The sequence below is a fragment of the Aspergillus affinis genome, assembly GCF_023601865.1.
Source record: "Aspergillus affinis strain CMG 70 chromosome Unknown NODE_68_length_188550_cov_91_414992, whole genome shotgun sequence".
Classification (NCBI taxonomy): Eukaryota; Fungi; Ascomycota; class Eurotiomycetes; order Eurotiales; family Aspergillaceae; genus Aspergillus; species Aspergillus affinis.
This window is the reverse complement of record NW_026515849.1, coordinates 33,615-60,839: the sequence shown is the minus strand read 5'-3', so window position 1 is coordinate 60,839 and position 27,225 is coordinate 33,615. Positions and strand designations below refer to the sequence as shown.

The 27,225-nt window shown below is 51.8% G+C and overlaps 11 protein-coding genes across 11 annotated transcripts; 4 read left to right on the top strand and 7 right to left on the bottom strand.

The window, feature by feature from the left end:
* Positions 1–64: 64 nt before the first annotated feature.
* KD926_009433 (carbon-nitrogen hydrolase family protein) lies at positions 65–1,070 on the bottom strand (the record flags this gene model as incomplete). Its single annotated transcript, XM_053102069.1, has 2 exons — positions 65–931; positions 1,026–1,070. The coding sequence occupies 2 exons, from the start codon at positions 1,068–1,070 to the stop codon at positions 65–67; spliced, it is 912 nt and encodes a 303-aa protein (XP_052954400.1).
* A 1,055-nt stretch (positions 1,071–2,125) lies between these two features.
* On the top strand, positions 2,126–3,248 carry KD926_009432 (hemolysin-III family protein; the record flags this gene model as incomplete). Its single annotated transcript, XM_053102068.1, has 4 exons — positions 2,126–2,518; positions 2,571–2,809; positions 2,869–3,064; positions 3,120–3,248. 4 exons carry the CDS (start codon positions 2,126–2,128, stop codon positions 3,246–3,248), a joined length of 957 nt encoding a protein of 318 aa, XP_052954399.1.
* A 2,128-nt stretch (positions 3,249–5,376) lies between these two features.
* KD926_009431 (uncharacterized protein) lies at positions 5,377–5,799 on the bottom strand (the record flags this gene model as incomplete). The annotated part of the gene is made up of 1 exon (XM_053102067.1): positions 5,377–5,799. The coding sequence occupies one exon, from the start codon at positions 5,797–5,799 to the stop codon at positions 5,377–5,379; it is 423 nt and encodes a 140-aa protein (XP_052954398.1).
* Positions 5,800–6,526: 727 nt separating this feature from the next.
* KD926_009430 (RTA1 domain-containing protein) lies at positions 6,527–7,525 on the bottom strand (the record flags this gene model as incomplete). The annotated part of the gene is made up of 3 exons (XM_053102066.1): positions 6,527–6,996; positions 7,066–7,314; positions 7,375–7,525. 3 exons carry the CDS (start codon positions 7,523–7,525, stop codon positions 6,527–6,529), a joined length of 870 nt encoding a protein of 289 aa, XP_052954397.1.
* Positions 7,526–8,333: 808 nt separating this feature from the next.
* Positions 8,334–9,307, top strand: KD926_009429 (RTA1 domain-containing protein; the record flags this gene model as incomplete). Its single annotated transcript, XM_053102065.1, has 3 exons — positions 8,334–8,481; positions 8,545–8,793; positions 8,853–9,307. 3 exons carry the CDS (start codon positions 8,334–8,336, stop codon positions 9,305–9,307), a joined length of 852 nt encoding a protein of 283 aa, XP_052954396.1.
* An 89-nt stretch (positions 9,308–9,396) lies between these two features.
* Positions 9,397–10,374, bottom strand: KD926_009428 (NADP-dependent oxidoreductase; the record flags this gene model as incomplete). The annotated part of the gene is made up of 1 exon (XM_053102064.1): positions 9,397–10,374. One exon carries the CDS (start codon positions 10,372–10,374, stop codon positions 9,397–9,399), a length of 978 nt encoding a protein of 325 aa, XP_052954395.1.
* A 639-nt stretch (positions 10,375–11,013) lies between these two features.
* KD926_009427 (FAD/NAD(P)-binding domain-containing protein) lies at positions 11,014–12,434 on the bottom strand (the record flags this gene model as incomplete). The annotated part of the gene is made up of 4 exons (XM_053102062.1): positions 11,014–11,057; positions 11,124–11,792; positions 11,855–12,199; positions 12,254–12,434. The coding sequence occupies 4 exons, from the start codon at positions 12,432–12,434 to the stop codon at positions 11,014–11,016; spliced, it is 1,239 nt and encodes a 412-aa protein (XP_052954394.1).
* Positions 12,435–12,890: 456 nt separating this feature from the next.
* Positions 12,891–14,244, bottom strand: KD926_009426 (M28 family metallopeptidase; the record flags this gene model as incomplete). The annotated part of the gene is made up of 4 exons (XM_053102061.1): positions 12,891–13,124; positions 13,188–13,504; positions 13,588–14,020; positions 14,092–14,244. The coding sequence occupies 4 exons, from the start codon at positions 14,242–14,244 to the stop codon at positions 12,891–12,893; spliced, it is 1,137 nt and encodes a 378-aa protein (XP_052954393.1).
* Positions 14,245–14,962: 718 nt separating this feature from the next.
* KD926_009425 (uncharacterized protein) lies at positions 14,963–16,177 on the bottom strand (the record flags this gene model as incomplete). The annotated part of the gene is made up of 3 exons (XM_053102060.1): positions 14,963–15,552; positions 15,633–15,817; positions 15,876–16,177. The coding sequence occupies 3 exons, from the start codon at positions 16,175–16,177 to the stop codon at positions 14,963–14,965; spliced, it is 1,077 nt and encodes a 358-aa protein (XP_052954392.1).
* Positions 16,178–16,708: 531 nt separating this feature from the next.
* Positions 16,709–17,895, top strand: KD926_009424 (alpha/beta hydrolase; the record flags this gene model as incomplete). Its single annotated transcript, XM_053102059.1, has 2 exons — positions 16,709–16,963; positions 17,029–17,895. 2 exons carry the CDS (start codon positions 16,709–16,711, stop codon positions 17,893–17,895), a joined length of 1,122 nt encoding a protein of 373 aa, XP_052954391.1.
* A 6,866-nt stretch (positions 17,896–24,761) lies between these two features.
* aspf34 (cell wall protein PhiA) lies at positions 24,762–25,396 on the top strand (the record flags this gene model as incomplete). Its single annotated transcript, XM_053102058.1, has 2 exons — positions 24,762–25,062; positions 25,140–25,396. The coding sequence occupies 2 exons, from the start codon at positions 24,762–24,764 to the stop codon at positions 25,394–25,396; spliced, it is 558 nt and encodes a 185-aa protein (XP_052954390.1).
* Positions 25,397–27,225: the final 1,829 nt, after the last annotated feature.

Genomic DNA, 27,225 nt, shown 5'->3' with positions numbered 1-27,225 from the left:
GTATTGAAACCATTGAACTTTTAATTGAAGGGGTATTGCAGATAAATGTCTGTTGTAACAAGGCTCACAGTTTCCCCCTCGAGAGTGCATGCCCAACTCGACGCGTATGTTTATAATGCCAATCCTCCTGGGCCAAGTTCGCCCGCAAGGAGTAATTGGCCTCGGCATCCTCCAGCACTTGCATGTCAAGATCTGCTACAGCCATACCTTCGACGGAGGTCCCCAGGTGAACCAGTGGCCCTGCGTAGGGAATTGTAATCTGCGAATGTCCGCAGTAATTGCGTCCCGGTGGTCCTCCGGCATTTGCGAATACTACGGCGCAGGTATTTTCGAACGCCCGTGCCGTCATGACACTATCGAGAAACAGAGACTCGGCCGAAGGATTCCAGCGATGGCCCGCATCGGAAGCACCGCTTCGTGTCCACAAGGTTGGCAGGATGATTATTTTGGCGCCTTGGTATACGAGCTCGCGCCATGCTTCAGGGAACGCCAGATCCCAGCAAATCAGCAATCCTACCGGTCCTATGGGGGTCTGAATGACTTGATGCGGAGCATCACCCGAGGGACGCAGATGTTTTCTTTCCGTTGGGCCCCAGAGGTTTTTCTTCGTATAGGATCCTAGGATTTCCCCCGTGTTTGATATGAAGTAGGTTGCATTCTCGAGTTTCGGCATTTCCGATTGATGGGATGATGCGTCGGAGGTGGGTCGCACGATAGATCCCGGTACAATACAGATATTGCATTCTTTTGCCAGCGTCTGATATCTCTGCAAATATGTTTCCCATTCCGCGCACAGAGGCGCAAACCGAGGATCGTCCGGGATCCAGTTCGTCAGGTGGAACTCTGGCAATACGACGAGGTGGCACCCTTGTGCTGCCGCATCTCGAATGAATTTGGTGGCCTTTGCGAAATTCTCTGCAGGGCGGAAAGGCTATAACAGAGAGTGTCGTGTTAGCGGGAGTTTATACTTACAAACAGACATCTATGCCCGTCATCCTGCACAACAGGTTTAATCCGAGGCTTACCTTGACATAGAGTTGAACAACGGCAATCTTGTAAACGGGAGCCATAACTAAATAGTTGCCTCTTCTCTATCCGATTAGAGAGTTGAAGATCAAGTCACATCTCAGGAAACACGATGATATTGGGGGTTCGCGAAGTGGATAGGGGTTATTGTCTACGTCTTGGACGGCAAATCATGGCGGAGCAAGAGGTTCGAGATACCGAGGCTAAGAGACACATGTGTTGGGCATGACTCAGCCCCCGCATGAACGATAAGGCGCCAGTCAATCAGACAGTCAATCAGAGGGCCTGTCGTACGGCCGGTCCTCAGCAGGCAGGACTCGTAAGCATTTGGTTTGGTGGCTGTCGGGCGCTACGGTGGATAAGCTTATTCTAGGGCCAGTGTCAGTCCGGTATGGTCGGATATGATATAGTATCGTATTGTATCGTAGGAAACATGTTATACATCCATACACCGTTACACCTTGGTATGTTATATACAGTATGGTTCTATACGGTGTATGATCAAGACACAGGTACTACTCAGTATATGGGTGGCATATGGGTGCAGGCCGAGTAACACTACTCACACACAGCCTGTTTGGTAGCTTTCCAGCTGTCAAAAGTGCCATATTTACATTAACCTCACGAGCCCTCCCACCCTCCTGCTTGTTTGGGCGTCCTTTCCGATCTGCTTATGTCTTTAATATTCGTCCTCACAGGCCCAATCCCGACTCCGAGACCAGGTCTGTCATCCCATGGACGATGGACCCCGAAACAGGTCCGTTTGATATTCATTCCTGGCTTGATGTCTACGAGTGTGTGTTTTTTCCAGTGGCCTCCGGCAATGGAAATGCTGGTAGCAACTGTGTCGGGGTTCCATGGTCCTGGAATTCTCTGGGTCATATTGATTTAACCTCTGGTTGTGGGGCGCCATCAGCCTGACCTATCTACTGTCACTGATGTAATGGCGTCATCCCGTGTTGAATTCGGTACCCGCGGCCCTACGTGAGAGATCTGAATACTTGTATTTATAGCAGTAGACCGGTACAGAAACTAGCGTTAGGCAAATATATTCTTCAACTTGAATCTTGCGTTCTTTGATGGTATTTTCTCATAGACCATGGCATCCGAATCTCTGCGTCTCGGTCTCTCTTTCTTGCTGAAGCCTTCATCCCAGAACGAAGAGAAGCAAAAGACCCCAAGACCGGTTGCCCCCGTTAAGCAACAGGTCTTTCACATCTCGCATCTTCCAAAATGGATGCAGTTGGATCCATATATCATGCATTGGTACAGACCACAGCTAGACAGCTTTGAAGATTGCTTCTGGTCTTTGTTCTATCTTCATAATGAATCTATAAACACGTGGTCTCATCTCCTTCCCGGTACATACTTTGTGACTCTGCTCCTGGCGGTCGAATATTGGGTGTCTCACTTACCATTTGATGTCACTCTGGCGGATGTTCTGGCAATCCAATCTTACATTGCTGGGACGGCTGGATGCCTTATATTCTCGGTGAGTGTTTAGTGTACGTACGACGAAGGGAAATCTTTCTGACATGCTGCAGGCAGTGTTTCATGCCACAAACGCCCATTCAGAGGAGGTTGCAACGGTTTTTCTCAAACTCGACTACCTGGGAATTATCATGACTATATCTACAACGTGCACATCAGTAACATATTTTGGACTTTATGATTCCCCATTTCTTCAGATGATGTATATATCCTTCACTGTAATCTGCGCTACATTGGTCTTCTGGGTTGCGCTCGATCCCCGCATGGACGGAGCTCACGCTGGGCACTGGAGGTAAGCTTGGCTACCCGCATGACTCTGTATGCTCTTTTCGCTGATTTGAGATATCACAGAGCCGCTGTATTCCTTCTTTTGGCAGCCAGCGGACTGGCACCCATATGCCATGTATCTCTCCTCGAGGGGGTAGCAGGATTGAACAAATTCCCACTGGAAACTCTATCCGTTACATGCACGTCATATGCAGTCGGAACAATTGTCTACATATCTCGGTTTCCGGAGAGGGTTTGGCCTCTAAAGTTTGATTTACTGGTATGCTTTGGCACTTTTCTACCCCGGAAGCAAAATGCTGATTTTCTTGCAACAGGGTGCAAGCCATCAAATCTTTCACATTCTTGTTGCTTTCGGCCAATTTGTTCATCTGTACGGTCTCCGAGAGAGCCTTATCCAATGTCACTTGGACCAAGTGTTGCGAAATCCACTCTCCGCTGCTTAAGGAACACTGCTGGAAGGAATGGCTTAGGTACATGAGAGGCGCTTGAATGGTCGGTGGGTGATCGATGGGCAAAGTAGCAAAAGTTCTTGATCTGGCATTTTGTGGAAGACTATATAATGGTATACCATATTCGTTTATACTTCTAGTATGCCGAATCAGAAGGTCTCCATACCAAAAATCTTTCATCTTGACTTGATAGATTTGTCAACCGCTTTATGTTCGCGAGATTGATTTATTGGAATTTCCCATGGCTTAGAAACATCCTTTTTTGCGATTGCTTTGCTCATCTGGGATATATTGTACATCTTTGGGGATACCTTTTAGTGGATTGTAGTAACACTGCAATACTTGTTTCTGACCTTTTCATATTAATATTTTCTTATTCCCTCCCCGTCCCTGTCCCTGTTGAACTCACATGTCTGTTCACTCATCATATTCGTCTATTTGTACGTACGCTAAGGTATGTATCCTCCTCCCCATCAATCAGATGCATCCTCGATATAGTTTTGAAACCCCGATAATAATTATCATATAGCCGAAGATCCTTGAGGATAGCCTTGTAAATCTTCTGCGGAGTCGTCGTTCTCGGATCGTGGGCCGATAACCTGCGTAGATCGAAGAGGACACTCATGCGAGTTTTTGTCGGCGGCTTGATAACATTAATCCGTCGGTAAGCGTGGGTTTCTAGACACTGTTCGATTTGGTAGGTGATCTGGCAGGTAATGTCGCGGATAGTGGGGACTGGCATTGGTAGCACTACGTCAAAGTATAGAGTGAGATAAGATGTATCGTCACTTTCCAAGAATACTATGTTGTAATCCCTCTCAAGTCGAGACCGGCGATCCCATAATTCGTCGGAGGGCCTGGTTGACATTGTGTAGAGATTTAAGAATAGCAATCTTGATATAAGTGGTGAATTTTGGTCAGGGGTCTATTTCAAGGTTGAAATATACCTGGCATCGTGAATAGTTGTCGATGGCTCAACACTTTATTTATAATTTTCTGGTAACCTTAAAGTTGACATTATCCGAAATGGTGTTGATTGTCTTAAATATTTTTATCGGAGATTTGCTGACATTTTTGAATGACTGGAAGATAAAGGAATTTGTCTGAGCATTCTGGTTCCGTGTGGCAGAATCCGCTCACTGTGTATCTTGAATCTATCTTCAGGTAGACCATCGGTCCATTCGGTGTATCTTGCACCAAACGCAAGTATTCTGAATCAAGCTGACTACATGATCCTGCGTGATGTTCGAGTATCATTTTCACTTTTTCGTAAATAATTTCGGGGGTCATTCTGACGGATCTATGAGTAGAAACCGAAGATTGAAGGTGATCTTCTTCATAACGAAGCCCCTTGGAGGCTCTCGGGGGTCTTGAAAATCTCTCCAATAAATGCGCAGGCCGAGATTCATGGCGATGTAGTCTAGTGGTATCAGCCTATCCGGTCGAATCTCACTTAAAGGGACTAGCATACGTATAATGATTTCATAACTGTTATGCTGATTGAAGGAGTCAAACTCTAAAGATTTATATCTTTCCTCGAGACTTAGTCGTGGAGAGAAATAGTAATCCCTCATAGGAATACCCATATTGGTAGCGGGGAGCGCCGAACTGATCAAGAACTAGTGTAGAGATAATGTATCCGAGAATGGGAATAAAGATGATTGTGTGTGCAGAATGAACATTCGTTTTCACGTGTGATCTCGGTCCTATTTATGCGTTCAGACCAGGGGGCATGTTCCTGGGGGTCCTAGATACTTGTGCCGTTGTCCCAAATGACTGCAGTGATCTGTTCTCTCGTCACGCCTTTTTCCGGCTGAGAAGCTGGGTGAACTCTTCAAGGTCAAAGGAGTGGGACGTAACGAAACGACTAAGAAATGTCCGGTTCGGTATGTATGCTCTACTTGGTCTCAATTCTTGAGATGACGAAAGCTTTATTGTTTTACTTCGGCCCTTTTTCTAGATCGGGGAAACAACATTCAAGAAAAAATTGCCACTATAACCAATTGTCTATTGGTAATCCTCAGATCGCGTTGCATTGGTACCCTTAGGTTGATATAGAATAGGAGAGGACACCTATGTCTACGGTGACTCAGAGATTAGGGTCAATTATAAAATTGTATGTCTATTCTTTTTCAATGTTCATGCAGCGGAGAGATGTGTCGCCCATATCTGCCCACACTTCGGTGTCCTCGTACGGCTCGAGGGTTTCCACAGACAAGAGAAGCCTTCTTATTCGCTCGATAATCTTTGCCGGGTGCTCCTTCACGAACTCACCAAATTCGCGATCAAAGTCCGAGAGCCTGTACCCAATTATGTAACGGGCTTGCCCCTCCGCGGACGGGGACGTGGGATTGCGAAAGTCGCCTGACAGGCAGCGATTGTTCAGGTTTTCTAGGATTGAACCTACGACGAAGCCCATAGATTCAACGGTGTGCTCAAGGGCATCCACGCGAAAGATAATCTCTTCACCTGGAACGCTCTTGAGCTCCAATCCGTGCTGCTTCTCAAGCCACTCTCGGCGCGATTCGAAAACAAGAGCGGGCATTTTTGTTACAAAAGGGAGGTTAAGCGATAGGGTGATGATGCTAAGGAGGCGTGTCAGATGATCATGAGAGCGAGGCCGGTATTGAGGGATTCGGGTAAGGCAGAGTATTGAGATACATGAATATCGGTAGGATTGGTTTGGGTTTTGCTGGTATATCTCAATATGGAAGTATGGGAGGGAAGGAACCACCTGGGTATTGGCTGTATAGCCAAATTTCAACCGAGTCGGGGATCCATTTATACTGTCAGCAGAAGCCTCTGGGAAATTCAGGTAAGATGGGTTTGAATGAAGAATCTCATTGTGCGGCACCAAGATCGAAAATATTGCGATGGAAGATCGCGGTATCAAAGGGGAACATATCGCATTTTTATTATCAGCAATGTAGTTGAATAGAAGCGCATTGTGTATTTCTTTGTCCCCATAATAGCATTATCTATTTCTAAGTTAAAAGACAATGAACGGCAGCCAGCCAGAAAGAGGGGCCAAAAAAGAACGCATCAACGAAACACTTGTGATCGTTGCCATGTAAAAGATGCTACGAAAATACGCTGCTTTCTGAGATCAAACGTGTCCAAGAAAAAAGAAGGCTTGAAATCTAATAGTCACTAGTGATGCAATACAGGAAAACGCCAGTCCTATATACTCCGAAGGGTTTGAAACACAGGCCCACGGTCCCCAACTGCCATAATCCGTAAAATCATAATATTATCCTCCATTTCTCGGATTTTCAAGCCTCCATGGCATCTTGCATTTCCACCCGGGGGGCGGCGGAAGACTTGCAAGTCATGACAACTTTTTCAATGAAAAGGTCGCCCTGGCCCAGAAGAGCATTTACCTGGCTGGGGTGGACGATATGCAAGACAGCCATCGCCAGAAACATCAGGAGTGCATCAAAGACGTAGATGAATACCTCGTGTTTCATCAGATATCCGTCGTACCCGTCGAGATACTCGACGACTCGGATGATCGATCGAACCAGGATGAGGGCGCTGGTGGTGTAAAGCGCAATCATATGTCGTCGCCAGACCTGCGAGGCCTCCGGCGAAGCATTGAGCGGGGCCCGAGCCATGCGGATCTCGAACACGATGGCTGTGATCACGAAGAGGGAGAACATGACGATCTGCACGAACAGGCCACCGATGATGATTCGTTCGCCCGTGGTGGGATCCGTGGAATCTTTCACCATGATACCGGCTCCTTCTCGTCGTTAGCTCATGAACGGCTTGCATAGTAGATCACCCTGTGACAGGACGGTTGCAGACATACCGGATGCCTGCATAAGGAACGAGAGTACGTCTCCCGTGACGAAGATCTTGGTCAGCCACCGCAGCTTGATGACCGAGTATTTCTCTGCCTGCAGCATGGCGATGATTCGACCCAGAGTCATGTAGACGCTAGCCGCGAGGAAGGCGGGGGCGATGAGAATCAAGGCGCTCTGCATAACATAGGGGCCCTTTGTGAAATCGGGAGACTCGATGGAGGAGAGCAAACGGCCAATGTAACCGATGGTTTCCACTGCACGAGCGACTAGTTAGCGTCCAGGTTTCTGTTAGGGTCTAGCATAGGATGCCGTACGAATGCCTCCGACAAAAAACGGGATCATGAACCAGGTTCGCGTCCGAATGAGTTGGTAGAAGTGTAGGAGGGTACTGAGGCCGAACAGCACGACAAAGATGGCTGCAGCCGGCCCCGAGGGCTTGTAGTAGTAGAATGTAAAGTTTTCCATGATAGGCAAGACGATGCTATAGATGTGAAGTTGGTAGTCGTTGATAGTTGACAAAGACTCGAGACTCCAGGTGGGACCCTAGGGGGTATATATGTTTTTTCCAGCGGCCTAGTCCATGTCGACAAAGCTCATCCAGTTCCCCCAGTGCCATCTACCAAAGCCATAGTAGTGAGTACTCCGTAAGGGGGCGAGGGACCTCGTTCTCGTACGTCGGTCCCGATCGGGTCTAGGGCCGGGTGGGTCCCGTGCAAATTCGTCGGTACGTATACGAAGCTTTGCCGTCGATAGAACGCAGGATCTGCCTCTCTATCCATTCTTGAGATCGAGGAGGTCGGGGATTTCTGTGCTATCGAGAATCTCCAACTATCACGTTTATTCATGCTGAATGTTGATAGTTTCAGATCGTCGTGGTGGGTATGCCCCGGAATTCTACATAGAAAGTACCTAGATGCCAAGAAATCCATTGTCAGGGCCTCGTATACGTATCAACAAGGCGGTGGTGAAGTTTGATCGCTCCGCCCTTCGTACCGCGTATCTGCTACCGGTTCGGGACAAGCTTCCCCAGCGGTTTATTCTGGGAACATTAACTATAGACGGAGTATATACTTCCATCATGCCTTCATCCACTCGCTGAACCGGCGACTCTCTTGAATTGCCCGTATCCAGACGCTCATTTGAACTGTCTTTCATTCTAACTCTCCTTCACCATCCATTCTGCTTTCTTTCTTTTTTTTTCTAGAACTTTTCTTCCCTTTCTTTTTCTGTCTTTTCTCAATTTTCTGTCATCCGTCAAATCCATCAGGCGATCATGGGCTACAAATACTATCACTACGATCCGTCCGGTGCCGCCGCCGTGGCTTTCGCCGCAATCTTCGGTCTAACGACGGTCATACATCTGTGGCAGATGTTCCGAAACAGGACGTGGTATTTCATTCCGTTCATCATCGGCGGTATCTGTAAGTCTTCCTGGGGTGGAATGCGTGCTCCTTCACCCGGCTAACCTTTCGGCGTGACTATAGTTGAGGCTTTGGGGTACCTGTGTCGATTTATCAGTTCTACCGAAACGCCCGACTGGACGATGAAGCCCTACATCGGGCAGAGCCTAATGTTACTGCTCGCACCGGCTCTGTTCGCCGCCTCTGTGTACATGATCCTGGGCCGCATCATTCTCCTCTTGAATGCCGGCTCGGTCTCTCTCATCCGACCCTCGTGGTTGACCAAGATCTTCGTGACTGGCGACGTCCTGTCGTTCTTCATCCAGAGTGGAGGTAGGAAACTCCTGTGAAGCATCTGCGCAGCGATCAATGGGAGGCTAATACATGCGCAGGAGGAGGTATACTGGCCAAAGCAGACAGCAAAGAGAAGAAGGATTTGGGAGAACACATGATCATCGTGGGTCTGTTCGTGCAGATCGTCTTCTTTGGCTTTTTCATCATCGTCTCCATCGTCTTCCACCGACGCATGCTAGCCACGCCGATGCACCAAATGGTATCTACTCGGGTTCCGTGGACAAGATACATGAAGGTTCTCTACCTCGTCAGCGTTCTTATCATGGTACGATCGGTCTATCGAGTGGCCGAGTACGTCCAGGGTAGTGACGGTGCCTTGCAGGGCACAGAGGCCTACTTGTACGTCTTCGACGCCGCCCTCATGTTCCTCTGCTGCATCATCTTCAATGTTTACCATCCGAGCAAGATCGTGTCCAGTCGCCAAAAGAAGCAGTGGGAAACGGATGACCTGGAGATGCTGAACAACAACGCGGCGTATCGCAGTGTTGCATAGGGCACGTACAAGCCACACATTACCTCCTTGCATAGAATTTTCGATACGCAATGAATATTATTAGCATAGATCCTAACATCCCTCGTCAATTAATCCCGGGGCGAATTCAACTTCAGATCCAGCACTACTTTTCCTCGCGCGTGGCCACTTCCGAGGCGATCGAAGGCCTCCTGAAACTGCTCTAACGGCCACACGCTGTCGACCAGCGGGCGACACTTGCCCGTCTCCACCAGCTTGGTAATTTCCTCCAGGTCCGACCGACGCGGCTTCATGATGAAAAATATCTCCTTCACGCCCTGTACTGTGACTTCGGTCGGGCGCAATTTATCCGGTGCCTGGTAGATACTGATGAGGACGCCGCCGTCGCGAACGCACCACCAGGCGTCCTCGAGTGACTTCCCCCCGACGCAGTCAACGACTAGATCGACCTTGTTCGCTGCATTCTGTCCCCACTCCCTTAATGAGTCGGCGCGGTAATTGAGGACCTCAGCGGCGCCGAAGGCCTTGACCAGTTCCATGTTGGTGGGTCCGCACGTGCCGATGACCTGCGCGCCCACGATGCTTCCCAGCTGCAACAACCAGGTGCCTACGCCGCCCGACGCTGCCGTCACGAGAATGCGCTTATTTTTCCAAGCTGCGCTGTCGAAGCCGCCAATGCCCGACTGTTCGAACAACGCCTGCCACGCCGTCTCCGCGGAGAGCGGCGTGGCGGCCGATTCCACCCAGCTGAGATTCTGCGGCCGGTGCGCCAGCTCGTCGGTCACGATCACCGTGTAGTCGCGCGCGCAGCCGGGGCGGAAGTAGGTGCTGCGCGCGTAGACCTCGTCGCCGGGTCGAAAGGGCGAGTTGGGCGGCGCGGTCACGACGGTGCCGGCCACGTCGTCGCAGGGTACCGGCTCTTTGTTGGGCACTGAGACGATCGATGGCCAGAAGAGCTCTCCGGCACATGGAGCCGTGCAATGCACGCGAATGAGATGCTCGTCCGCATCGGGGTTGGCGATGGGAACCGGTCGATCGACCAATTCCAGTCGTGTAGACGTGAGCTCGGGCTGCAAGATAGTCCGCATCGTAGAATGAAGGTTTTGTGCTTCCTGTTCTCAGTGGCAAAAGGGAAAAACAGACAGGGTTGCTCAGTGCACGGCTTTATGACCGAAGGAAGGGTCCTTTTATATTCGTTCTCCCCCCATAGCAAACCGGCAAGATATATCCGCGGGGTCTGGAAAGGCCGCTGGAGATGCGATGTTGCTCCAATAGAAGAGGTTAACGAGGTCTAGACAAACGCCACCGCTGACATCGCGGGGGTAAGATGTTCTTGGCTACGGTTGATTCGGGGGACGTGGCGTTCGTGTCCGCGTTTTCTGCCTCTTTTCGGTCGCTGAAAGGCCGGTTCTTCCACGGAAGATCGGAGATCTGTTGGTGCGCGCGCATTCGTGGCCGGATTAGGGAAATGGTGAAATGCAAGTATAGGCGACATTTCCCTAGGGATAGGGTATCTTGCTTGCCGGAACATCGCCGGCTCTAGTGCCACGGTGGACTCTTGTTTGATAAGCTCTATAAGTGGATTTTATTTCTTGCCGATCTCTTGTTCGATCGTTCGAGGCATGTAATCATTCGCTAACCACGCTTTTACATGCACAAAATACAGGGCGAAATCAATCCTCTATCCTCAATCCTACTAAGAAGAATACGGGTCGAGTGCAATCGCCTCATGCTGGCGGCACTTGCCCTAGGCGCATCCAATTCCAACAAACTGTTCAATTAGTCAGTCGGTACATAGAAACGGATCCCCACGAAAAGGGAAGACCGCAGGACTTACTCATGAATCCCAAATCGTCACCAAAAAAGGCCTTCAGCACCTCGTCCCCCTCCGAGAGCCCGGTCGTTGGGAAGTATCCCACCGCCTGCTTCCCCAACGCCAGCGCCATCATGGGCGGCACCTCTGCTAGATCTAGCGCGTCGATCTCAGACCCGTAGATCTGGGCGTACAATTTCTGGTGAATATTAACGGCGGCATAGTGGCCTTGATGCATGGCAGCTCCTCCGCGCTTAATTCCTGACCAGTGGACGAGATCACCCGCGGCGTAATGGTCTCCGGCGTTGGGAACATCGCCAGAAAATTCCAGCTGCGGCGTGATGTAGACGTAGCCCTCTTCGTCACAGGCGGCGTCGGGAAGGTAAGACGTCGTGGGCGAGAACCGCGATACGGCGTTGATGACATGGCTTGTCTGCAGCTGTCGGCCATCTGAGAGTGTCAGGGTGTATCCCGATACCGCGCCAGTCGCATCGCTCTCGTGGGCTGTAGTCTCCTGTACTCGCGCGCCGATAATCACATCTACATCGGACTGAAGAAGCGCGAGCGTCTTCATGCCAAACTCATCTGGGAGGGACTCGGACGAGAGCAATCTGGAGCGCGAGTGAATAAGCGTGACCTTGACTTGGGGTTGCATCATTTTGATCTCCGCCGCTATCTCGACTCCCACGGCGCCTGGATCAATCAAGTGTTCAGTGAATAGAGTCGAAGGATTCAGACGGCGGCCGAGCACATACCTCCGCCGATGACAACGACTCCCTGCGTCGCGTTCTTGACATCTTCCACCCACCGCGTCGCTTCGGCTATGTAGTCCTGCCGTGTCAGAGACCTGGGCGCACTGGGCCAGTCCCTGCGCAGGCCCGAGCATGCGATCAGATAGTCGTATTTCTCTTCGGTCACCGGCCGCCCTTTTGTGATGCCCTCAATCCGAGCCGTTTTGGTCTCGCAGTCGACACTCACGACTCGCCCCTGGATGCGCCGGATTGCGGGGGTCTGTAGAGCGGGGATGTCATCGAACGTCTTCCAGATGGCATGCGCGTAGTCCTGGGAAGCAATAGCCAACGGCACCCCGATTAAATGATCTACAGAGTGGCCGGTCAGTCATGGTCTTTACTCCTGCTGATGAACGCGCATACAAAATCCGTCCCGTTCATCGACGATGGTGATCTGCACGGGGACCGTCCGTTGAGGCCCCTCATCCGCCGGGTCCAACGAGAAGCGACGACGTCGGCCCTGGCAGAGATCAAACAGATTCAGCGTGGCGGCCAGGCCGGCATAGGAACCCCCAATGACCAGGACCTTGAAGGGACTCAGCATAGCGAGTCGGTCTACTCCGTAGGGCAGCGGAGTCACAAAAGAGGGGCACCGGAAAGAGGTGGGAGAATGGATGAAAGGAACAACAATTATTAAATACCTTATCAATCAGTCCCCACCTGCTAGTGGGGGGAGCGGGGGAGCTCCTCCATCTTACATCAACTGGATGGACGGCACACTACTTGCTCTGACAGACTTCACCGGTCACTTCCGACTCTGAAATCTCCCATGACATCGCAGTCAACGGAGGAAATTACGATCGGGTCCCCATACCATGCTACGTCGTGCACAAGACCGTGGTTCATTATCTCGATTCGAAGATACGTGTGACCATCCCTCGCCTCCACGAAAATCCCCCGGTCGATAACGCCGCATCTTATCAGATCATCAGATAATTCCCTCCATACATCTCTAGCCCGAGGTCTTCAATTGACGAATATCACCACCTCCTATCAGTCCTCACAGCGAGGCAAAGGCAAGTTCGTAGGCAAAGCCCAGAGACAGGCGCGCATGCTGCAGTACGTGGTCGAAATTGACCGTGCTGATCGTATCCTGCGCAGTGTGGATGTAGGGACTGTCGTCCCCGAACTCCGACTCAAAGGCAAAGGAGCTGGGGTATCCATATCGGTTGGCCGATGCGTGGTCGGAGCAGGCGTATCCGCACTGGGACTCCACCCAGGAGATGGTCGTGTACTATGGAGCGCATATCCGGTCAGCCACCACCTTCACAAGATGGATCAATGGAAAAGGACCGACCGTGTCAATAATCTTCTTCAGGAACTTGGTCAGTCCAGCATCGACGTAGTCGGTGAGAACACCGATGGCTTCGGGCTTGCCGGCCTTTGTGGTCCCCTCCGTGTAGCCCGTCATGTCCTGCTGCAGCATCGCCACCACCTGCTTGCTCTGCGACGAGTACTGCTTGAAAATGGCCTGGCTGCCCAGAAGTCCGCCCTCCTCCGCCGAGTAGAAGTGGAATTCAATGGTGTTGGGCGCTTCGCCCGCCGCCACCTTCGGGTCCTTCAGAAGAACTCGCAGCGTCTCGAGGATCGTCACCACTCCGGAACCATCGTCATCTAAACCAGCAAACGCATGTTAGTGACTCGGTGCCCACGGTGGGAAAAAGAAGAAAAAAATGCACGGCGACTAGGCAACTCACCGGCACCGGGAGCCCGGCCGGTGGAAGGCGCGGCCTGGTTGATCGAGTCCTGGTGGGCGCCGAGGACGACAATTTTGTTGCTCTTGCCGGGAATGGTGGCGATAATGCTCGACTGCGTCCAGGTGTGGCTGAAGGGCTTGACAGTGACGCCCTTGGCCCCGCTAGCATCCACGACCGACTGAATCTGGGCCTGCAGCCATTCCGAGGACTGCTTGCCGTAGTTACTCCTGTAGTAACGGTTGTGGAACTCCGAGAAGGGTTTGAGCACCGTCTGGAAGTTGGCCTTGTTCAACTGGGGAATCAATTTCTCTACCGTGTCCTTATACTGCACCTTGCTAGGATAGGTGACGACCAGCTGCTGCTGCGAGTCTGCGACATTGGCGGCCTTGATCGTGCTCACTTCGTCGGTAATGTCGAAGAACCGCTTGCCTTCCTACATGACAAAGCGAAATTCAAGTGAGTACATATTATTCACGTCAAGCCCTAGGATGCACAGCTGCTTACCGCCTTGAGAGCCCATTTTTCGGCCTCCGTGACAACCTTGGTGACGCCAGGGGCCAATTCGAGGATATACCGATCCTCGGACGAGGCTCGCTCGCCGATGGCGAGGGCCGAGACGGTGGCTGCCAGCGCCGTGGCATATATGGGGAACCGCATGATGAGGGCTGGAGGTGAGGTAGGAGGAGGATGGAGGGTGGTACAGTACAACCAGAGAAGAAAGCATCCTTTGGGGGGAGGGGGAACCCCCGGTCAATTTATAGAGCGAGTTTGACAAGCCACGACCCCTTCAGGTTGCATCGCACCGGAGTCCCGTCGCATTTTGAATCCCCTGCAGAGCTGCAGAACTAGACTGTGTGACGGCGCACCACTTGATGCCGTCCCCGGTTCTCTCACCCGCCTTGGGTATCCTTCAATTTGCCGTGATCTTCTAAAATATCGCATACCCTCGGGCGTATAAATTTCCAGACTTTGATTGCTCTATTGTCTCGCCTGTCTATCGTGGGGACATGCCGCGGTTGCATGCCTCTTGGCGATCCTCAGATCGACATGCCTCACGGAGGTCCGTGGGAGCCCCGAGGGAGGCCCGAGACGCCAAGCAAGGCCAAGACAGCCAATTCGTCAGGAACTAGGACGCGAGACGATTGATAGGCGACTGGTGCTCATGAAGCAGTCAGAGCAGTCTTCCGGCCGTCCCCTCCATCCTTGGCTCACGTCGTCCTCCACGGTTGACATGAAACAGACAACGCCAAATCCTACGGGGTCCGACATGGAGAAGTAACTGGCCTTCATCATTAAAAGTGCCTGGTATGATCTATCTTATTACGCTCTAATTCTTATCAATACTTTTAATTTCACCACCAACGAGAGATGGCCTTCACGCTTTTCGTGCTTCCACGCTGACGCTACTTTCGCCGTGGATTTCCGTATAGACATGCGCCGGGCGTGCCGCCAGCTTGGATCCCAGCGCCGACGTCCGTCGCGGGTGATTGACCTTGTGCATCTCCCAGGGCTGGTCCTGCGAGGCCAGCGCCCGATCGCGCGAGGAGTGCGGCCCCGTGCCGGTGTTGGTGGCCCTCGAACGCGAGTTCTCGCGACTGCCACGATAGAAGCCGTACAGCACGGGGGCGTTGGAGACGATCGCGGCGGCGAATAGTTCGACGTTGGCCCACGTTGTGCGGTTGACCTGCACGGTCGAGTGTTCAGCGTTCTGTGGTAACCGAATGATTGTGATAATCACGATAAAGAGGCCGATCGCGAAGAGAGCGGCAAGCTGCAGTTTTCTACCATGCACCAGGTCAGCATATAGACTATATACAGAACGGAGGAACGGAGGGAGGGCGTACTCGGCCAATGATCGCTTGACCATGACCAGAACGGGCACCGGCAACGCGATCAGCATGACATCCGTGATGATATTGAGGACCCCGAGGACGATCAGTTGCAGTTGAGCCTGGGAGCAGGTGCCTGTTGCGGTCGGTCAGCTATCTTTAGTCCTTCCGTGACTTCCGGGACTTCCGGAACAACGTGAAGGGTCTGCGACATACCTGGGTCAGGCAGCACCTGCCAGTAGTGATTGAATGGATCGCATTCGGTAAAGGTCACCACCTGGACGGTGATGTACGTGGATGCAAAGACCAGCAGGTATGCCAGGAGAGTCGGTCGCTCCCAGGACAGGTTGCGGATCAGGTGTCGATAGGTATCGAGCAGAACGATCTTCTGGATCCAGAGGCTATATCCACCAGTCAGTCCTCCTCTTTCCTTGTCTCAGCGGAAAAGGACAATCATACTATGAGTTGTAGAAGACCCGGTTGCACAAGGTAAACTTGCTGCCGATCTCACGGCGGTGGATCTCCTGGCCCGTGAAGTGGTGCGCCTGGCGCATGTCCAGGGACATGTTGTTGGTGCCCCAGATGAGGATGACATGCACCAGAGCCAGCCGAATGAGGGCACAGAGAATAGCGGCGAAGGACAGGTAGTCACCCAGAACGAAGGGCTTGCGACGCACCTTGCGCATCAGCAGGCGCGTGGCGATCAGGGCGACTGTCATCCAGGTGAAAAGCCATAGCAGCACCAGCGTCGTGTTCGCCATAATGAACGAGCAGGGACCAAGTCAGCCATCTGGGAAAGAGGCAGATGCGGACGACGGCCACACTAAAAGGCTCCCCACGGAGGATCGAGACTAGAGCAGGAGAGAAAGCAGAAACAACCTCGGAGATGGGCACAAATAACAAATTGCACCAAGGCCAACTAAGTTTTGTCTTTGGGGTCGGATGCTTTTAACCTTTTGGGTTTTTCTCCCTGGACCCCAACTGCTGGATGGATGATGCAACCTCCATTGAGTCTATTCGCCGACCAGCGGCGCACCAGACTTCCGGGTGGGTTCCACCGTGGTGGAATTCTGGTCGACCCGACAGCGTTGACCATGGGAAATGAGGATCGGCTCTGCAGTGGAGAGGCTCGAATGTGCGTGGCTCCACCTGGTTGTGGTGATCGGACTGGCCGGCTCTGCTTTTTTGTCTTTTGAGAACCTTCTCCTGCTTATGGGCGTTCCCTAATCCTTGTTCCCTTCACGTTTTTTTTTTCCTATTGTTGTCAATCTATTCTGCCCCTGCAATCCAAAATGTGGTCCAGTGGCGTTCTGACAGGGCTGATCGCTCTGGCGAGTCTGGCACGCAACACCGTCGCCGCCAACTCGTCTGCATCTGAGATTGCCTATCACCGCGAGTATCTGTACGTGGGCGGCCAATACGTTCAGAATGCGGACGGCGATCACTTGTTCGCCGACCAAATGTACGTGGAGAAGCTCACCCCCCAGGGGGGCGCCTCCAAACCGCATCCCATCGTCTTCATCCACGGCCAGGCGCAGACAGGCACCGTACGTCATACCAATTCTCCGAAGCTTAACTCTAATTCCCCTGACTGACTTCATTCCGGTCGCAGAACTGGCTGAACAAGCCCGACGGTGGTCGCGGATGGGCCTCGTACTTCCTGGAGCAGGGCTATGAATGCTACCTGCTAGACCAGACCTTCCGGGGTCGCAGCCCTCACGTCCCCGGCAATGGGACGAAGAAGACGTACAGTGCCGAGAAGCTGCAAAAGCTCTTCACGGCGCCGAAGAAGTACATGTCCTGGCCCCAGGCGGCGCTGCACACCCAGTGGCCCGGCACCGGTGTCATGGGCGACAAGATCTTCGACACCTACTACGCTTCCACGGTCGACTTCTTCGGCGAGGCCGTGGGCCAGCAGAGCACCGTGCAGCAGGCCGGCGCGGCGCTGCTGGACCTCATCGGCTGCCCGGTCATCCTGCTCTCGCACTCGCAGGGCGGCATCATGCCGTGGATTATCACGGAAGTGCGCCCCAAGCTGGTGCACGCCATTGTCTCCCTGGAGCCATCCGGTCCCCCCTTCGGCGGGGTCACCGCGAACGCCTCCTCGCTGGCGTACGGTCTCTCCGACATTCCCCTAACCTACTCGCCCGCTGTCACCAACCCGAAGACCGACTTCGCGCTCAAGAAGCTGCCCAGTAACTCGACCGCGCGCGACGAGTGCGTGCTGCAGGCCGACCACCCGACGCCGCGCAAGCTGGTCAACCTGCAAAAGGTCCCCGTTGCCCTGGTCACGACCGAGTCCTCCTACCATGCGCCCTATGACTGGTGCACGGTCAAATTCCTGAAGCAGGCCGGTGTCTCTGCGGAGCATATGCAGCTGGGCGAGCTCGGTATCCACGGTAACGGCCACATGGTCTTCCTCGAGAAGAACAGCGACGAGGTGGCTGGCGTGATCCAGAAATGGATCGAAAAGCAATAGAACGATTCATCCATCCCCTTGCTGTGCGTGGAGATGGCGCTTCTACCTACTTAATTATCTGCTTATGCTTTGTGTTTATCTTCTATTGTGATGAGATGAGATCCATGGTATTCTCGATAATATTATATTGATGCTTCGGCGAACCTTCAACTACCTTCTCGATTAGCCACGTACAATGAAACTCGCATAACCTCATGAGTAACACTCTGTACGTGCAATGAATGCTCGGATCGCGCACCCGAACCCGAGCAAATCCCGACTCGGGCGACTTCCGGGGCGTCCCAAAAAAAAAGGGGGAAAGGGCAATTACGGAGTCAGTTCAGCTTGCTTTGAGTTTTTGGACTCCCACAACCAACAAAATCCAGAGGATAAATTGAGGGATATAACTCGACGGGGCCATTGGTGGGTCTGTGATTTTCTCGCCGGCATCTCCACTATCGTCGTTGAAATGCATGTTCAGTATTGAACTGTATTGATTGCAGTAATGCATCAATGCAACCGAAGGATCCAAGGGATTCAAATCAAAGGCCAAACACACTGACCATGCACATCACAGCGCGTCTGCAAATCATGGCGGCAGTTGCGGGTGATTTCCACGTGGAGGATGGCGAGGCGAAGGACGCGAACAGGAGGATCGGAGGCCTCTCTTACCGCTTGAAGCAGGACAGTGGGTCTCTTCGGCCAAAGGTTGGCCATGATCTCCTTTTCTTCTTTCCCAAAATTCCCCTTGGAGAGGTCAAGCAGTGGACCACGGTGGATAAAGGGGGGCAGACACCTTTCGATGGTGGGATGAAAACGTTCATCTCTCACAATCAGGGCATCGGCGTTTGTTGCCCGAGGGCCCCGAGGACAAGCTGGCAGTCTGCCATCATGCAAGAATGCTAATATGACAATATCCTGCAATTTATTTGCCATATAGTTATTGGTGTCGAGCAAAATGAGTGATGACCCGCATCGGAATAGTTACGGTAGTTCTCATAGTAACGGGCCCAACGGCACTGCTTTCCCTTTCTAGCCAGAACGCATCGGGTTTTGCTATGAATGCGGCTAATTCACCGGCATTGCAGACTAACACGAAGAGCCGAGGCAAGCCCCTTAATCAGTAGGTCAATGCTTGATGTCGGACCCTCGGGCATTCAAGATGAGTGGCGGTCGGTGAGGTAGGTTTAGTAGACGCCCGAGCCCACGTGTATTGTCGAGTCACTTGGAATCGCACTAGGTCGCTGTCAATATTTTGGCTTGCAACAGCAAAAGCCAAAAAACTCTTTTGATCGTTCATGGTTTAAGTTCAGCGAGGGCCTGGCCAATTCTAACGTCTGCGTGTCAGAGATCGACAATCAGGCCCAGAACGCTCGCTCGATCAACTGGAGCCTTAAAAGGTACTGTCCATGCATAGTGCACGAGTGATTTCGGTCGTCGGAATGTCTTTGCTCGTTTTGCTCGCTGTCATTGCTCTCGAATTACCCCTAGACTGATTGAGCCTAGTTTTCTTCGCGCTTCCATTCCTTTCTTTGGGCTGCATCCAGTTGAAAACACAAGAGGATTTCCAGGGTTTCATGCTGTTGTATTCAGCGGTCGTCTCATGGTCTTTGATCTGCTCTCCAAATTCTCCGGCTACAGAATACCCAGTATTGTCGATATGGCTACAATCTTCTCCGCATAGGTCTTACTGAAAATTGCAAAGATCGTCAGTTTCTTGGTTGGTCGGATGCTTGTTCTGATCTGGGGACCATTGCCCTGCAATATCCGGGGATAACATCTGGCCCAATGGCTCGGCATGGGTTCTTGCGGCCTCGTTTCAATTGGAGATATTGTTTTCCACGTCCTTATAGCACAATTGGTTGCGGAGAATTTCGCTGTCCGTCCGGCGCCACTTATAGCCACGACTTTGTTCCTTGCACCTCGCGAACATAGCCCCCTCGGCCAAACCTTTCGAATCGGATGATGGAAATGTGTTTTTTGGATGATTAATGAGTTCCTCGAGGTCGTAGTAGTTTCGTCTCCCATCCCCCAACCATCCTGTGCAGGTCACTGATCCAACGACACCTAAAAGACCCGTGAATCTAAGAACTGGAGCGCGAGTGCAGCACATCGCCATTCGAAGAGACGACCGGCGCTCTTACCGCTGGGATCACCCACGACCGGAATCATAAGCGAACGACCGAGAAGGCGCAGTAGATACACAGGCAGGTGCCCAAATCACTCGGCATCAAGCCCGTCATAGGGCATGCTGCATTGGATTTTGGAGTCCAGGGTCACGGAGGTCGCCTGCGAGACGCGCGATCCTGCCGTGGTTACGCACCGGTTGTGGTCCTCTCCATGGCTTGTTCGACCTATGAGGTAGGTACGCATTGAAAATCCAGCGAAGTAATCGCTGCTTTTCGTTGGTCTCCTTTATGCACTCGTATTAGTGTGGGGCATCTCCTCTCTTTGACGCGATGACTCTATTTTGAAACGCTTCGAAAGCTTGAAGACAGACTACTACGGTGCCACAGCTACTAAGAATGTGCATGTCACCCATGCCACAGGCTAGGTAGTTTCGACCGCCCAGTATCGTGAAAATTTGGTTTCTTTCATGGCGGAGAAAATGAGGAGCGATACAGCAGTCAAAGTTGCTGAAGGCTCTCGCGTCTACTTTGAAATCCGTTCCATGTTTGGCCTACGGAGGAAACTGTGCAGATCCTGCTCGGTCCTGTGAGAGCAAAGAGGGCATTCGCTTGATCGGCGTTGTTGCCCTGAAAAGACTGGACAAGCCATCGTCAGGGGTTGACCGAAACATACTCAATCACATCGGGAGGGCCGCCGCCTCAGGATGATGGGAGGTGTCTCGAGTGGTCAACGGATGACACAGCCCTTCCTACAAATACTGTGTTCACCCGTCTTCTAGCCGGGAATATCGGAGCAGGCGCTCGTTCTGGATGCCATTCAGCAGCGGTGACATCGGATCCGCTCGGTGAGATCCCATCACCTACCATACATCTGTTGTGCAGCACAGGTTTTGATGTGGTTGCCAGGTGGCAATCTAGAAACGGCCGCCACGAGCGAGTTTGTTACGCAGAGCCGGCACGAGATTCTCGGGTCCGATAACAGATATGTTGATGAGGACTTGACAGAGCTCCCGACAAGTGACTGGCTAAGCCCAAGAATGCGGATAATGTGTTCTCCGCCAAGCTTCAAAACACTTCTAATAAACGTTCGATCCCCTGGGGCTCCCTTCTTCGCTCGCAAAAGACATTGGCAGTTGAGTGGCACCAGAGGGCGTCTGAATGTTCGGCAAGGTAATTTATCGGAGGCAGGACGCTCAAGCGACCCGCGGTCGCATTCTCAGCACGGATGAAAGCATGTCGTGGGTGCTCTCCAGGGAACAGTATCTCAAAATCCCGATCACTTGGATCCCCTAGTACATGTCAAGGAGTGGTTTGGTAAAAGCCTTTTGAGATGCAGTGCCAAGGAGTCGTTCAAGACCAGGAGTGACCTTGCGAACGGGTTAATGCCAGCACAGGAACCTCCAGCATATTGCCCACAAGTTTACGGACAGATACAGAGCTCTTGCTAGGAGGCCATCGTGTCGACACGATCCTTCTGGCATCCTTGACTCACTTCCTCGCCACATGGGCCTACTGCACCCGCAGGTTGTAATCAAAAACTTGCTTGGCGATACACAACCACTGCTCCCTGAGGGGAAACAAGATCCAACAAAGCTGCCAACCCTCTTTGACTTCCTTGGTCGAATTCTGACGGTCGGCTTCGATCTACCTTCGCATGGTCGGTCAGCCCGAGGAGCAGGAGGAAGATAAAAAGGACAAGTTATGCATGTGGTGAGAACTGACAGGTCATCAAGTGCTGTATGGATTTGCCAAATTCCCGACAGGACCACAACGCTTAAGGGAGTAATGTAGGCAATAGTTTGTCGCTTAATGTGCGGAGCGACCGCAACCTGCTAGCAAAATGGTGCCACGCGTGGTCGCAACGAGCTCCCTGCGTTAAAGGAGCATATAGTCACCCTGCACCACCATAGATCACCTATGCCGAGGATGGTGACATTCCAATAGTCGAAAATTTTTCGCAACCGCATTTGCGGAATTGGCGGGAAGGCAAAGCGATCACTGGCCAAGGGTTCATAGGAAATTGCAATTTGTCATTGACCCTTATCTTCTGTGCACTGGGCTCTTTTAATCGATCCAACAAGCCGGCTGCCATATGCCGTGATTGATAAACAGTGGTGAATGCATCTCACTTGACGCGTAGAGCACTGCAAAGCGCGAGGCAATCACGAAAGTGAAAACAGAAGTATCGGGGCTGGATGTTTTGTCACACGGGCGCAAGCGTTGAGGCGGTGTCATTCCAGAGACAGGCTCTGTTTAGAAAATTCATTCTTCATGACGGCTTGGCTAGAAGGGAGAGTACGGGGGGGAAGAGGGAAGAAAATGAGAGAGCAAGAGAAAGAGAGAGAGAGAGGAGAGAGGGGAAGGGCTGCCTTGGTGCCTCAGGCCACAATTTATGTTGCCCGCCCAAAGCAGTAACTAACCAACAACAGTTGAAGGAGACTCCATACTCCGTACACCCTATCGTATCTGCATGCTAAGGTACTCTATTCTACTCACAGGATACTCTTATTCTACTAAGGATGTCAGTCCTACATTCTCGAGTGCGAGTCATTGTTAGACACTAGGCATTAACCACGATTTTCTCCTATCTGCTTGGGAATATATTTTGTTCAACCAGCCGAGACTTAACGGTTGCCCACCCCAACACCAGTAAACAAAACAAGGACCTGGAAATGATGTCCATTTTACTTCTATAAATATGATCGTGAAAGACATTCTTTTTGATGGTTCTACGATCTAGGAGAGGGATGGAAGACGGCGAGGTGTAGTCCTTGTCACCCGGATACCTGGCAGTTGGCCTCAGGCAACACCCTCAGCGTTCACGAGATCGTTGCAATGTGCAGATATTATTACACCGTGTAGTGCCTGACGTTCTCTGTCGAGTCGAGATACAAATGGTATAAAGACGCCGGTTGGCGGTGGAAACCTACCGCGACTCGATGCAATCATATCGTATCGTCCACCAGGTTAATTAGGATCGTCGCCATCTCGATCTTGTCTCCAATGGCCGCGAGCCCGATTGATTAATTCGAGGAGTACCCTGTACTTGATCATACTACGGAGTACGGAGTACTAGGAAATTGGTTGTCGATGGGTGCTAAAGCACGACTTGACGTGTACACTGTGTACTCCGTAAGCGATGGAGAAGCAAAGGAGACCGGACTACGGAGTGGAAGGAGCAAGTGATAGCACAATCAGTATGCCACGATCGCACTGGATCCAAGATGTCGCGTCGTAGACCTGACTGGCACCCGGGGGACTCTGCATGCCGGATCGGAGAGACTACGAAGTATGATGATCTGTCAATGTCATAGTACTGACGGTGTATACGATCTTTCGATCTCTGCCGTCCCCCGCTTCCTGCGCAGGTATGGTGCCGCTTTCAATTGCGCATACTACTCCGACTCTTGCCCCAACATCTGACGGTCAGTCTCTCGCTCAAGTCCGAGGCGGCACAAGTCCAGCTTGCCCAGGGAGCGTCTAATGTTCTCCCGGCATCGTTTCTCTTCTGTCGGTTTCCACTGTCAGCCATCCCATCTTGTTTTGACCTCGGAACCAGGGTCTAGCTCCGCATGGAAAGTGATTCCGTTGAGAAGGGTGATTTAAAAAAAGGTGCGCCTTGTAGATCTGCGCGTCCCCACATCTCGGGGACGAGGTTCGATAGGGAAGGTGGGTATCGTCGTCCGACCTGCAAGGCCGGAGGTCTCACTCGGGGAATGAAGGGAACGAGGCCACTCCGGCGTGCGATGTGGCAAGAAATTCAGATCACTCTGTGATGGTAACATGATGTCAATCGTATGTGAAGTCGTGGACTCGTGGCACCCAATTCACCATTCCAGCAGTCCCTCGGAGGGCTTCCTGAGTTAGTTCGAGGAAGTACTCCGCAAGTTGCTACTGACCAACGGTCGTGAGTCGTGACTGGACTACGGCGTACTAGTCGCTCGATTCCCCAGAGACCCTGATCGATCCCAGGCAGGGAGTGCGGAATTGAGTGGCCGGTGGCAACGATACCACCGGCCGAGGCTCTAGCCACACTCCACCACATGCATTGGTCTAATCATACGACGGAAAGAACCTCCGGAGGAGGCAATTATTGACAGGACTATTTTGAGCCTGAGACAACCAAGGTACAGCAGGTCAGACATTGAGGCTGAGCGGTGCCTCTGAGGATTATGTATTGAGTTATTGTCAATGGTTCCCTGATTTACCCCACCGGAGGCCAACCCGAAGCCGACTAGACAGGAGAAGAAAACAGGGAACTAGAAAGGATGAAGAAGTTTAGAAGAGCAGGCAGTTGAGAGTTGAGACAATGTCTTGATTGCTGGCCGTCCGGGGCCCTCGGGCACGTCTGATCCGAAACAAGCCGCCAGGGTTGCGCCCTTAGCGGGTCCTTAGTGGCCTCCGGGGGGTCCACCCCGGTGAATCGGGGCCAATTGGGACCGAGTGAACCTAATAATAGCGCGGGCCCTGATTTTAGGCACCTCGGCCGGCATGACGGCATGTCCCGTCGCCCGCCCTGAGGAGTCTGGAGAGGCGTACCCTTACAGTCTCAGTCTTACAGTCTAGTCGGTACATTGTCTGGATCAAAGAGTCAAGATGGATAGGGTCGCTGCTTGCCCGCCGGCTATAAAGGTGACCTGATTCCCTCCCCCAATCGTCTCTATCATCACTCACTCTCATCTCTATCTCCATCTCTATCTTCATCTTCCATTCCAAGTTACTTTCCAACTTCTCTCTTCACCAACCAACTCAATCACCATGCACTTCTCTCGCTTCTTCGTTGCTTCCGCGGCCGCTGCCACCGCCGCTGCCATGCCTGCTGCCCAGGTCTCTGACAACGACACCTTCGGCGTCATTGCCATCCACTCCGGCAGCGGTGTCCAGAACGCCGGCTTCAACGCGGCCAAGAGCAGCCTGTTCGCCGGTCTCCCCAACCAGGGTGCCAGCTGTGCCCGCCCCAAGGAGCAGTCCGCCACCTTCTACATCCAGGACGGTGCTCTCTACCTCTACGACGCCTCCGCCACTCCCCAGGAGATCTACGTCGACCGTTCCGGCATGGGTACGTATTTTCCTTGGCATCGCACTTCTTGCGAGATCGATCCACGTTTATCGAAGTTAAAACTAACTCCATTGCAGGCCAGGGCAAGATCGGCTACACCACCGGTGCTCAGCCCACCCCCCGCAACGGTGAGCGTGAGGGCTGGGCCGTCAAGAACGGCCACCTCGAGTTCGACGGCAGCAGCCTGATTGCCTGCCCCAACAGCATCGACGGTGCCTGGAGCATCTGGGCCTCCGCCGGTAACTCCAACCCCGCCGGCAACAAGGACTGCGTTGGCATCGCCGCTCGCGTTATTCCCACCTCCAACCCCAACGGCTGCAAGTACACCGAGTAAATGCCTCGCACGGCGCCATTCTCGCGGTCTCAAATGCCCCATCCTTTCCCATCCTGGGATGTGAATAAGTCTTTGTCTGGGAACCAGATGTGGTATCTCCAGTGATACATACAATTATAAATGTAAATAAATAAATCTTAATCTAGCGATTGAACAAACCTACTTGATTTATTGACATCTTTTTCGTCCTGTATTTTTTATCTTCCCTATCTCGCTTCTGCTCACATAGGCTTGTAATCCCCATTCCTGCACTTGGTTTATTGATTGCTCCTTATTTCAGGTCCTGCCAGACGCCTTGATAATTCTGCCGCTCAAGATCGGAGTCCTTGCCAGTTGGCGGAGGTAAATAGGATATTCTTTCTCGGTATATGAGAATAAAATAACCGGGTACTAGTAAAGTGTATAGTTGTTCCTGGGATGGCCAATCTTCCAGGGAGGGCAAACCAAGCTCCCAGGAGTAGGAGTCATTTATGCACTCGTACGAATATGCTTGGTACATCTAAAACTGCTTCTTTAATACCAAGCCCTCTGTGGGAGAAACTTGCGAATATGTGGCAAATCCGGATTATCAGTAGATTATCACCAATAGACAGGAGTTGATTATAGCTAGGTGCCACTGTTTTGTCCAATATCACTGCCCTCAATTTCATGTATGAATGAAACATGATAGCACTGGTAATGGTTTCCTGTTGAGCAGTGGTATCACAGTGGCGGCCAATAGAGTAGTACGTTTATCTCAAATCCCGAAAGAAGCCGTGCATTTTGTTGCAATCTCCCCCGTTGGACAAATCCTTGATGACTGTACCGATGTATTTCGTGAATTTGACAGCATATGCGGCGATGCCAACGCAGGCACCTACGGTAGCAATCCGCTTACATGCCCTGACTAGATCACGTTCCACAATTACAGATGATTCTACTTTACCTTGTCGTTTCGCCCGGCTGTTCGGGCCCAAGGTAGGTCTGTTCCTCTATCGCTTAGTGCAAGAGACTGAGGTTATTGAGTGAGATTGGTAATCCGGAGCGAGGCGATCTAAGGAGCTTTCCGGTTTTCCCCATTTTAAGCACTCGTTCAATCGCCAAGTAAGAATGGGTGGAAGAATTACCTTCTTTTGCTTTCCAGAAGACATGACTATCTTCCCATGGTAGATTGTATGATAAGTATTGATGATGAAATCATAACGCATCGGCGGTTTTCTCTCGTGTTCTCATGTGAAGGAGTTCAATGTATTCCACATCACTATGTTGTTGGTTACCATTGGCGCCTATCATCCTCCCCACGACCCCCAAAACAGAATGCCTCTTGGACCCGCTCCGGATAGGTATGGCTGGGCTCCCATCCGAAGACTCTGTACTTGGGTGAGATGAACACATGGATATGCAGGACTTCCAGAAACGTCGAATGGCCGGCATGTTCAAGCACACTATAGCACTGTAGCATTCAACCACGGACCAATATGCCGTTGGGACGTTGTCATCTGAGAAAACTTAGTTAATGGTCTAAGATCAGGGTAGTCGCACCCCACTGGAACTCACATGTAGGGTTTTTTGTACTCGCAAACGCAATGATTGCCTTAAGTCGAACAATGCTCACAATTGTTACGCTGAGAAAAAAGGAGAAGGTTAACCCACACCCCTCCCCTCTAGTATCGGGTCGAAGAACTTACAAAAAACCAGCCCCGAACATCACCATGATCAACATCTTCTTCTTGCTGCGCAGAGAAAATTTTCGAACCCCGTACAGAGGAACAGCCATGATGGCTAGATCGAGAACGATATTCCAAATGGCGCAGGACCATCCGAACTCATTGATATTCAAACAATAACCC